The 12,662-nt window shown below is 41.8% G+C and overlaps 1 protein-coding gene across 1 annotated transcript in view; it reads left to right on the top strand.

The window, feature by feature from the left end:
- Positions 1-12,662, top strand: part of LOC125900470 (peroxidasin) — a 66,143-nt gene that overhangs the window by 26,230 nt on the left and 27,251 nt on the right. The window contains exons 5-10 of the mRNA XM_049595484.1: positions 1,881-1,952; positions 4,518-4,589; positions 5,618-5,787; positions 10,725-10,842; positions 11,050-11,219; positions 12,330-12,602. Coding sequence (XP_049451441.1) covers positions 1,881-1,952; positions 4,518-4,589; positions 5,618-5,787; positions 10,725-10,842; positions 11,050-11,219; positions 12,330-12,602 — 875 coding nt within the window. The remainder of the gene's footprint in view (positions 1-1,880; positions 1,953-4,517; positions 4,590-5,617; positions 5,788-10,724; positions 10,843-11,049; positions 11,220-12,329; positions 12,603-12,662) is intronic.

The raw sequence follows: 12,662 nt of genomic DNA, 5'->3' as shown, positions 1-12,662 counted from the left end.
GTCTTGTGGTCAGGACGACAGATAATCGTCACCCCCATGCAAAGCCTAAAGCATGATGTCTAGCCTCGTGCTGCTAGTAGTGCTAGCAGTGTTGTGCTGGAGTCAAAGCTTCTACGCTTGACCCGCACTGCGTCTTTCCTGCTACTGCAGAAACTACTCTCTGCTCCAGTTTGCTGTAATCTGCTCTAAGTGTTCATTTGTGAGATACCGTCAGTGCATTATGTGTGTTAAGTCTGTGATAAAATTCAACCACTTCCTCTAATTCTTGACACCCAGAAACGTTTGTGCTGCTTTTACAAAAAGCTCTGACCCTGTTGTGTCTTTAAACACTTGCATGTATGACAAGAAAACACATTAAGCATTGCTGATTGATGACATAAATATGAATTGTGTTTTCAGAACTGTAATAGAGTTTGTGTGACACTGTTAAAAGAAATGATCCCTGCGATATGTTGATTTAGCCAGTGTGCCATTCTCACAACCAATATGGCAGATATTCTTTCGCAAATGAGGGTTTCTGTACTCTTGGAGAAGACCGTGACTTACTGTACCTCTCTGTAACCACATTAACAGAGAACAAATGGCCAATTCACCAAGTAAAACAAATTCCAACATCAGGCTCTGTGCCTGGCAGCTGTTTTGAGTTTTGCTACAATAATGAAGGGTTTTATACGTAGGTGACAAGTTCTGAGCCAGATTGCATTACACTTTAATAGTTCTTCTACATCCTCACTGGGCAACAGGATCCTGAAGTCACATGCTTCTTTGGGGGGAATAAACAGTTTCAAAGCCCTATGCACCACTCATCTGTTGAGGTTTTATCAGCATGCCATTGAGGTTGTTAGGGAGTGTTGGAGGATATCACACAAGAACACAGCCACATGATCACAACAGCATGAATGCAACATAAGACATCTTCTGGTCCTCTTTACACAGATAAGAACTTGGCTGATTGATTTCATTTCATCTCTCGCTAAACAGCTATATTGGCTCACCAATAGCTTGAAAGTGCAACGACATAATTGGTGTGGGATTGATCCTAGAGAGAGATGAAGTGCCTCTAACATTAATTTATTGCTGTCTTCATAAACCTCTCTGTCTTTTGCTTGTCTGGACTGTGATGTGTTTTTCTGCTCTGGCCCCTGTACAGCACATACTCAAGGCAACTCTCAAATACACTGAGTTGGATGTCCAGTAGAGCTTATATAAATACAGCAAAGAATCAACAGTTGAGATGTAGTTGCAAATAAAAGTAAAATGCATTTTCTTATGTAGAAGGCATCCAGAGGGATATTGCATTTTATTTTACATTCTATGCTGCTTTAGTTTTTCTTTGTATGTCTGTTTTCCTCCTGCAGCTGCTTTGACTGTTGCTTTCCTTGTCTAAACAAGCAGATACCCAACTGAATCCTTACAGTTACCAATCAGTTGTATTTCATTTCCCTATCCTTTTTATTTGCTCGCATATGGTTTGATTTATGCTTTCTCAGCTCAAAGGCTTCTAGGGGCATACATTATATTTGCATTCCATGAGATAATTGTTGTACTTGCTTTTCACCTGTGGGCAATCTCATTTCAAAGTCAAGACTTCAGCCATAGATTGTCAGACCATGTATATTGACTGGTTAAGATGAATGCCTGTGATGTGGAAATTCCTCCAGTCTTGTCTGCAGTCATTTAGAGCCACAGTAGATATCACCTTTTCTGGAACTGTGATATCAATACAGTGATGGACAGGTAAATAGAGATGACTGAGGAACATTTCACTGTCCTCATTTAAACACCTCTTAGGGCCCACTAGGACAGTGACATGATATATAGTCAGACAGGGAGCCCTAATCCAGTTTCACTATGTTTTGTCTACACTTTCTCTTTTCCAGGTACCTGCACTTCAACAACATTGAGTCTTTGGAACCTGAATCATTCACTCACCTACCAAAGCTGGAACGACTGTAAGTTCATCCTGTCTGACCTGTCACCCAAGAATCCTAAAGTGTACGCAGCTCACTCACAATCCTTAAAAAAAAAAAAAAACGTTCTCAGGAGGAAAAAGCAGACCAACTTCAATGGTCTCACATAAATCAATGCATTTAAGGTCCAGTGTGTCGGACTTAGGGGCAGAAATGGAATATAATTGTTTTCTTTAGTGCACAATCACCTGAAAATAAGAATTGTTTTTGTTACCTTAGTATGAGCTGTTTATGCTAAATAGGGAGGGGTCGTCATTTATGGAGCTCATCATGTTGCACTGCCATGTTCCTGCAGTAGCCCATACTGAACACACCAAACACTGGCTCCAGATAGGGCCGTTTGCGTTTTCACATTGGTCACAACTGTTAGAAGCCCATCTGCAACAAGCAGATTGCAGGTTTACCAGTTTAAATCACCACTTCCATTTCTTTTGGAGAAGAAGAGCCCTCTGCAGATAATTTGGCTCCCGTTGAAAACCTCCTGAACATCTGGAGCTATAGTTTTCAGAGAAAAAGGGTGAGCACACTTTAGCAGGTTGTGGACGAGCCAAACAGTGTCAGAGATACACTGATTTGTAACTTGAAACTGCTTTATTCACTGTTTTTTCCTATTTAAATCACCTGACCTGCTGGTCCTCTGTGGGATATTTAGCTCCTGGGAGAAGCTTTAGTTGGTTGCAATCTGCAGTTCACCCCTAGACGCCACCAAATCCCCCTAAATCGTACACACTTCAATTTTAATAGGTCCAGCGATGCAAGTGGATTCACCACACCACTTGATTATAACCATAACGCAATAATTAGCATCATGTCCTCGATATGCAATTAAGTGTCAACTCAGGCAGGTCCACGCTTCGCTTAGCATGATATTGGAATGACCTGATATTGGAATAAATCAGTACAGCCAAATGCCTCCTAATAAGCCTCTGAGGCTCCTCTTATAGTAAAGAGATTGGTTTGTCATTGCTTTAGACAATAACAAAGTTATGACAGCAGATTCTGGGAGCTGATCCCTGACTTACATTTAGATCCTATGAGGCTAATTTTGTTTGTCCCGTTAGAGCTGTGAGATGATGCTAGTGGTCCTTTCACCCTGTAGTACATATTTTTTAACAGCCAACTCAAGCTCAGTTGTTAAGCAGACCTATGTCAGGGAATGTATTGGGTTTGTATTTTTCTTCCTAATTATATTGCTTCCAAAAATACTCACATTGGGACAGTTGGTCAGAGACAAAGAAATCAGAGGAACTGAATGAGATCACAACCTTCAAGTCATAGTCTAGGATTGGGCTGAGGATTGAGAACACATCTTGACCTCATTAAACACAGAGCTGAGCTAATTGCAACCACAGATGGGAATGTCACTCTGAACATGGTGTTTATCGCAGATCACTGATTATATACTGCAGTAATATTTATCGGCAATATTGTTGTGGGCTGCTCCAACTCTTAACCTTCAGTTTTTCTTTTACCACCTGTCAAGTTGTCCTGTGAAATCTGTATAAGTTTATCTAAATGTGACAACTTCATATTAAATTTAATCGTGGTATTGTTGTTGTTGTCCCTGAACACAATAACACATAACCAGATGCATACAATTGTTTCAGTAACGTCTCAGTTAACATGTTTTTATCCTTTTGTCAATAAACAACCAATCAGCTACGTATGTAAATGATTTAAGGCCGTCTTGTGCACAGACTGCCATAATGTTTTATATGTAGCCTGTTAGTCCCGAGCAAAGTCTGCGAACACTCTGGATATGAACTTTCCTGACAACGTGCAGATGTGATGCTGCCTCTGCTTCTAAAACTCTATACCAGATGTTTACGAGTTGAAGAAAGTCCTGTTAAATTCCTATTTCATTGTCCCTGTTTACGGGCCAGTGGCTGCCCAGTATATCCATACTTCCCAGTCACTGGAGAGCGAGAGAAGAAGGATTGACACCTGTGGAACATGGGGGAAAGGGGAGCGAAGGAATTCCCATATGCACACTATGAGTGGCTTGTTGGGGAATATCTCCATGGTCACAGCCAAAGCAGTGTCTTTGATAAAGTGGCCAGAGAGCATATCTGTAGATCGGTTAGTAAAGGTTGGGATAGAGGATATAGAACTGCATCAAAGATTATCTTGATCCATTTATGTAGGAATGAATAGTTTCTGGGGAATATTTTGGGGTGAGGTCTTGCATAAACAGGAAAATATTTTGATGTCTGCCTTTAGCTAAGGAATATGAGTCTCCGGGGTCATTGAGTTGAGACGTCATAGCATGTCTGGGAAGATGATCATGTTTTTTTGTCCCACTTGGAAAATGAAATATGATATTAGCAAAAGGCAGATCGTCAACATTTGTTCCACTATTTTTGGGTAGTAAATGAATTTCAAAAATGTTATTTCGTAGAACAGTTTATTTATTCAAATTACTCAAGTTCCTCATGTTTGAGTAGCCATTGGTGGACTTAAATGTTTGGAGTCAAGCCAGCGATATAGCTATAGCTGCAGTTCTGAACCCCAGTGAACCATCTTAATGTTTCTCCTTCTCTCACTCAGGTTTTTGCACAACAACAGAATCACCCAGCTCGTCCCGGGAACCTTCTCTCATCTTCAGGCCATGAAGCGATTGTAAGTGGAAAAGTCCCTAACAACCACTGGAACAGCTGTGTATCAATGCATGTCTCTATCAATTTCTGGAGCTTGCTCCCATGACACCCAGTATCAAGCGGGGCCTGTTGTCGGTTACATGCCACATAACCACACTACACTGTTCTCACGCTTCTTGGGCTGCAAGGTGGTTTCTATCACAAGGCTCACAGCCCAGTACTCCTCGTAGTCTTCTGTCTTCTGAGTCAGCTGCAGAGGAGATTGGAAGGGACTGTGTCGAGTGGGAGTATAATGGGAAAAGCAAAGAAAACTCTAATGTCCATCTTACACAAAGATGCTTCATTTTCTCTGAAATGTGAGAATTTGGGGTCTTACAACATGAGGCCAGATATCTCTAATACAGCCTCTAAACTGCAACCTCCTCCAGCCAACAGACAGCGAAGAACAATCAGCAGCTTGGCCTCATCCCAGTGCTTTGTCCCCTCTTGTCTCTGCCATGAGTGACCTTTTAAGTATTTGTTAGATCCCAGGCCAGTGCTTAGAAAGACAAACTGCAGTAGACTCTCATTGACTGTGATCATAGCGTTTAGTGTTGGAGAGTATATAAATGATCGCTGAGGCCCTGAAAGGATAAGTGTGACCAAAAGTCAAATTTCCTCATAACACACTTTATCAAATAGAGCTTCACAAATGTAAAAGCACTGCCAATTAAATTTTCTGAAAATGATGCCATGGATAATGGACACATTGTGGAAGAACTAAAAGCTGGACCAGTTAGTAGAAGAGAGGGCCAAGCACAGAGATAGTTTCCCACGGCAGGAGGAGAGTGTATTCCAATATGGCCCTGCTGAGCCCCACTGTTTGGACTGAGTTGGGCCCAGTGATGCCAGACCAGTTTTAGTTCATAAACTGCCAGCAAGGATTTACATGACATCGCTGCATGCACAACTCCACACATGTCATATACAGTTTGCTTTATGGAAGGACTATATGCCCATTTCTCACTTGCAATGTGTTTATGTGTCTGTGCATGTTGTCTGTGTGTTCAGGCGACTGGATTCCAATGCATTAAACTGTGACTGTGAGCTGCTGTGGCTGGCTGACCTGCTGAAGCAGTATGCTGAGTCGGGGAATGCCCAGGCTGCTGCCACCTGCGACTACCCCAGCCGCCTGCAGGGCAGATCAGTGGCAACACTCACCGCTGAGGAGCTTAACTGTGGTATGGAGAAAATAACCAGACTTCCCACTGAGCATGACAATTCAGAATATCATGGCACATTTGAAATGAGGACAGTTGTGTTTTTAGATTAGTGAGTGGAGTCTGAGAATAGCAGGGTTTTTATGAATTAATCAGTTTTAGGTATAATACAAAATGTAATTTAAGACTTGTTCTCAGCTGTTCCATTGTATTGCCTCCTTTCCACATTGAGATCAGCTGCAGCTGAAATCAAAGTGATTATCTCTGTGCTGAATCATGAATAGCATTAACCAGGCAGAACATGTAGAGAAAACACAGTGACATGGATATTGAAAGCCTCCTGATTAAAACCTTATTTAGTTGTAAATTGGAACAAATTTTGAAGCTGAGGGGAACACACATCTGGGCACACATTCATGAAACCATACACACATGTTTGCATAGCAGCATGCATGTGGTTTTCATGTTCCTATTCCTACACACACAGTCCACAAACCACAAATCAGTTCACACACAAAACCTACAGCCTTCCTGCCTGCAAATAGCAGGTATGCATCATCACCCTGTCTCACACGTACACCCACACACAGAGACACAGACACACACACAGGTGTATCCTCTCTTTGTGTCTGAGGTCTGCAGGCACCCAGCTGTTTCACTCGTCATACTCCACCAGCTGTGTCTCTGGTCTGGGTAAAATTTCAGTCATGACCCTCTTTGACTTCTGGTCTCTCTAGTATCAGATCACTTGCTGCTGCTCAGTCCTGGTGTGTGAGTGTGTGTTTGTTTATGTGTATGTGCATGCATGAATGGCTAGAATGGTGTGATGGGGCCTTTGTCATTTGCTCTATATTTGTTAGTTAGTATTTATACAGGATAAACAGGGTAATAACAGGGGCAGGGTTGTCTACCTGACCTGCCCTGTAAGGGGGAATAAAGTGGGAATCAAATATAAGGTAAGGGCAGTGTTGGTATATAAGATGCCATGTAAAAGGCATCACCAATCTCCATACCAAATCATTTAAAAATTTAAAATTCAAGTAACTGGCTATCAGCTAACTTGAAAAATAGCTTGATATACGAATCTTCCAATTCAATAAAATCTTTTTTTCTAGCAGCCAAAAAGGTTTTTGTCTCTTTGGGATCATAGCTGTGTAGCCCTAGACCCCAGCAAGCAAACAGCAGGGCACTGAGAGAGGATTTTATTCATAATTACTGATATTAAATTAAAAACTTCTTTAAAGAAGGGCTATGGGCACAACCTTGCCAGCAGAGATCAGATCAGCTTTGATCTTCGTGTTTAAATCTGGAAGGAGCGATAAAAGGTCTGTGTAGGATTTTTAATTGTATAATTCTCTATCTTACTTGGATATTACTGAAGACTCCCAGACTTCATGTTGTTTCCCACTCTGCAGAGTTGAGTAAAACCCAAGTCGTTTTCTCCTTGTGTGTGAATCATCACCCTACACAGACCTGAGACAGTATCTCATTCTGAGGCAAAAGACCTGAATTGTTTGTCTGTCTCATAATCATAGTCCCAAAGTATTCACTGGGGAATTTGGAAAGAATTAATCTCAATTGAGCATACTGTGAAAAAGGCATTGCTGTTTAATTGTATCTCCTTCTGAAATGATAAAAAAAATCCCTGTTCTCTATGATTGTGAGTTGTCTGTAGTTCTGTGCTGCTGCCAGACACACTGTAGTTTGACAGAAGATGTCCTGCAGCTTTCAATCCTGTATTGTGCCATGTTCGGTGGGATGCTAAGGCAGCTCTTGTCATGCCAAGTTTTTTTCTGAACATGTTTTGCCATATCACATAACATTTAAATACTGCCATTATCTGGCTTTGTGGGTGGGACATGATAATACCACAGGCAGGATAACATAATCAATTTGTAACTGTCCTTTACAAGGTAAACTTCCATTCATCTTATATCCCTAGGTCAGAGGATACCTGGCCTTAAATGCAGATAATACAGACACACGTTGTAGTCCCTGACACACATTGTGGCAAATGCACTGTAAAGAGGTATTGGAAAAAACAAACAACTTGACACAAAGTCAAAAATAACAACCCACAGCACTGCAGCTTAACAATTCCTATGAATAAGATGCATGACAAGATTATATGTCAGAAAGACTTTGGTTGGAGTATCACTCACCGGCTTTTCAAGCCACAGGGAAGTATATGCTTAAGCACAGGTTTAAGTGTATTGATACCGTTTAACACTGCAAGTAGAAAAGAGAGTGCACATTTCACTCTGAGTCTGTATGGCAGATTTTCAGTTGGTCTCTAAAATAGGCGGTTAGCTCCTGCAGTAAATCCAACTGTCTTAGCTCTGTGTTTCCTCCAGCTCCCACTGAATGCTTTAGTCTGAGCCAGGCAGGCGGGCTAGTTGGCAGCTGACTGTAACCCAACCGCATTTAAATCTCAGCAGCTAATTTGATGGCACCGACTTGTCCATTCTTGCTCAATGTTACCCCCTCCACTTCATCTGTCTGCATAGCAGCAGAGGAAGAATGTCTGCTTAGAAACATGATGGAAGCCATTCCACACCTCCTTCCCTCCCTCCTTGTTCTCCCTCTTTCCCCCTGTAAACGAGGTGGAACAATGCACGGCGGGTTGAGCAGCTGTCAAAACAGCCGTCCTTCTTGAGATGAGGTGCCACCTCCCTGCACAAGTGGTATCTGATGAGACTGGCTTGTCTCCTCATTGGACCGTGATACAGGCCAGGTTACGGCAAACAGCATTTCCAACTGCAATTACAATCCCCAGTGTTAATGTAGAGTAATGTGGTCGTAAGAAGAGAGATGGGTTAGTATTGTTTGTCTGAATTTCAGAAGTTTCTTATGAGTTTACATTTACCTGCTGATTTACAGAGATTTATCCCCATCCCATGGATTGCTCTCTGTTAACAGAGCGGAGAGAACCGTTTGAAAGAGTAGTTCTGAAATGTGTCTACCATATGTACAGTGAGTGTGTGGAGCAGGGGCCACAGAGAGAGTGTGTGCTGCATGTTGACGGGTGAGTGTGGGAGCTCAACTTTCTACAGCGGCAGAAGTTAAAAGCTTAAAGGGAAACTTTGGTATTTTTCAACCTGATCCCTATTTTCCCATGTTCTGTGTCTAAGTAACTAATGTGAAGAACAAATTTTAAAAATGGTCCAGTAATGAGCAAAAGCGCTGCAGCCAGCAGCTGTGAAATGGGCTTCAGTGTAATCCTTCAGGGACAGTGAATGTGTGTCCACTGAAAGTGCTTGCCACTGACAGGCCCAGATTGTTATTTTAAGTGTCATCTTGGACAAAGCACTACAAAGAAATAAAATGTTTTCTCTTACTGATATGGTCAGTTATTGTGTCCAACCAAGACTCTCTCAAGCACAAGTCTCGTACTTTAAGTCTAATTAGTTGAGTTGTTGCAGGAACACAATAACAGACAGATTGGATCAAGAAAGAGGTTAAGAAAAATGGTTTATTCCTCTGTGAGGTCCTTTCCATGTCATTTGACATTTCAGTTTCAAAAGTTGTTGTTTCCATTATTTGCTTGGACACAGAAACATGGGAAAATATGGTCCAGGTTGAAAAATAAGTTTCTCTGTATTGTGTTTTAGGAACTGGCAACATTTGTCCATATTATTGTCCTTATCCTATGCCATATTCCTACGTCTGTGTGTGTTAGTACACACATGCTTGTAAGATCTTGTGTAAAAACAACATGTGGCCAACAAAGATAAAGGGTGGGTAGGTGGCATTGTGGTTTGCCACCTACCCACACTCAATCTGCAAGGTTAGTGCCTTAGACTGGAGGCAGTTTTAATGGTTTCCTCAGGAGCGATTTGTATTTGCAGTGGCACACTCTGATCTTAAATCCAGAGCTTCTATTGAACCATTTAGGGGGATAAGGCCTGCACACACTGTGGTGGGTTATGAGGTAGACTGTTCTGCAGCTCAGACTAAATAACTGGCAGTGTCATTTATCTTTGGATGTGGTGGCCCAGGGGATATGACCAGTTGATAGTCTAATATTTGTCTAACTTGTTTCTGAATATCTATGTAGACATGATGACAGACCAGACTCATCGCCCAGCCTGCACCCTTGTAGAGATAAGACAGATTCACAAGGGCGGAGGTCATCAGCTACATTTGTCCAAGAGCCAGAATTTTTCTAAGCAGACACTGTGGAGTCCAGGGGCTGGTCGCACAAAACACTCTTAAGTCTTCTGCTTAGGGTTTCCTTAAAATGTTTACTTAGGTATTTGTGGTTTTCTCCTTGAATCGCTTTTATAAAAGGAATGTTTTCAGCTTCACCAGCAAAATATAGGTGAATCAACCACCTAAACCCAACCCACAAACCCATGACCTATATGCATTATAGTAGTACAACAGTCAGGTCTGAGGACAGAGACACAGACTGAGCATTGCAGCGTGTGTGTGAGAGAAAGACAGAGAGAGACATAGAGTTTGGAAGAGGAGGTGGAAGGTCAGCTACTGCATGCAATCTTTCTGTAATTCACTTTTTGGCATTTGATATTTTGATATTTTTCTAGTAAGCTTACTGATCCACATCAGTAGTGTCTAAAATAAGATGATAAATGGATTTATAACTGCTTTAGTACCCTCAGGTCAAACACATAGTTGGGGATGATAAATCATTTGTAATAAAATTATTTCCATCCCTTTTGTGTTTCAATATAATAGATATACTGTAATGCATTCTTTTTTTCCTCCTCACATTTTCTGAATAAATTGATAATATTATTATAAATCAATAATACTAATACAATAAAAAGTTTTGATGAGCTGGATGTGGCCCGCAGGCTGCCAGTTGACAATCCCTGGATGAGAGGCTTTGGTCAACAATTGATGCAGCTTTCAGGCACATACAAATAAATAGAAATACATTTACATTTTTGTTAAATTATCTTCCTATCCATCTGATTTGCTTTGATTTCCTCCAGAGGTACCCAGGATCACCTCAGAGCCCCAGGATGTTGATGTTACATCAGGGAACACCGTCTACTTCACCTGTAGAGCCGAAGGCAACCCTAAACCACAGATCATCTGGCTCAGGAACAAGTAAGACCTCTCTTCACTGACTGTTCCAGTTTAAAGATTGATCTGATACTTGTGTTGGTCCCATAAATTGTTGACATTTAAATGTTTGGATTATGCTAATAATGATTATGTGGAATTTTAGAAGAGTACAGCATGTGAATAGACTGAATATAAAAGCTGATTTGTGTTTAATTAGTTGTGATGTGTATCTCTGCACCCTTCTGATAGCAATGCTCTCAACATGCGCGAGGACAGTCGTCTGAACCTGCTGGAAGACGGAACGCTGATGATCCAGGACACCAGGGAGACAGACCAGGGAGTCTACCAATGCATGGCCAAAAATGTGGCCGGTGAAGTCAAGACTTCACAGGTCACGCTACGATATTTTGGAGCCCCCTGTAAGTAGCTGCTTTTGATCTCAGTTTCCGCCCTTCACGGGCAACCTATTAACTACTAATGTCAAATGTCCAAGCCATTAATCTATATCACAGATTGATCTTGATAAATCCAAATTTAGGGCCACAAGTAAACCTCTTAAAAACACAATTCTTTCACTTCAGCCAATCCAACTGTAATCTCCTGCATTTATTAACTTAATTTATTCATATGTTTTATGGGATTGAAAAAAGACTGGTGACATTTTAATTTTGAAGAACATGGTGAGGCTTCCTTAGCGAGTTCTGCTTGTGTCATTGTGGGTCATAATGTACAAATTAGTGGGAGCTTATGTAGAAACAGATCTTGAATGATTTGATCTCTTCCTGTGTCAGAATAGAGCAAGGTATCTGCGCTGGGAGTAGCACCTAGGATACTTTCAGAGTTCAGCAGGTCAAATAACTGGCATGTCCCACTGAGCCGTGAGCCAAGCCCGCTGACTTTCATGTCAGATTTTCCTCCCACATACTTAACGACACACTCACAAGTACATTCTGTCCTCTGTCTCTGTTGCTCTTTCTCTGTAGCTGCTGCCTGACATACATACACACTTAAAGAGTATTCACACATCAATCAGTTATACTGCCAATAGTGTCGCTGTGGGAGATTTGCACGGCTGTCTCTAGATGACCCCAGGGTCATTGCCAGGGTGACGGATGGCCCTAGTGACGACCCCTTGTTGAGGAACAGTTTCTGAGAGCAGATGTTGCGCATTTCCTGTCTCTGTGTGATTGTAAACGCCAGGCTTCTCACTGTGTACATATTTCCTTTGACTCCACTGTAATCACTGGCCAAATATGGCCAGGACGCCGCCATATTTTGCGAGACATACAAAGTTGTTTTATGAGTCAAAGTAGTGTGAATGACCGCAATATACAAAGATGATCTTTACGCATGAACTGACCTTTCAAGTGTGTCTCAAAAGCTTTCTATTGAAAATTTATTTACTGGTTTCCTAATACACTGGAGCTACTTACACCAGAGACCCAGATGAAAAATGTTATCACCTCTTCACCAAATTAATCTAACCTCATTCCCACGTTCTCCCCTCCTCCCTCCCCCTGCTCCTCCAGCTCGGCCAAGTTTTGTGATCCAGCCCCAGAACACTGAGGTGCTGGTGGGAGAGAGTGTGACCCTGGAGTGCAGCGCCACAGGACAACCGCAGCCTCGGGTCTCTTGGACAAAAGGCGATCGGACACCACTGCCCAATGACGCCCGCATCAACATCACTCCCTCCGGAGGGCTTTATATCCAGAACGTGGACCAGGCTGACGGTGGACAGTATACCTGTTTTGCTTCAAATAATGTTGATACTATACACGCAACTGCATACATCATAGTACAAGGTAGGAATCAGAATTTGTTTTTCTGTGTCAGGTGAATGGAATTGGGCATTGGATTTATTA

Source organism: Epinephelus fuscoguttatus, linkage group LG14, assembly GCF_011397635.1.
Source record: "Epinephelus fuscoguttatus linkage group LG14, E.fuscoguttatus.final_Chr_v1".
Lineage (NCBI taxonomy): Eukaryota > Metazoa > Chordata > Actinopteri > Perciformes > Serranidae > Epinephelus > Epinephelus fuscoguttatus.
This window is presented reverse-complemented; position numbering and strand designations above follow the sequence as displayed.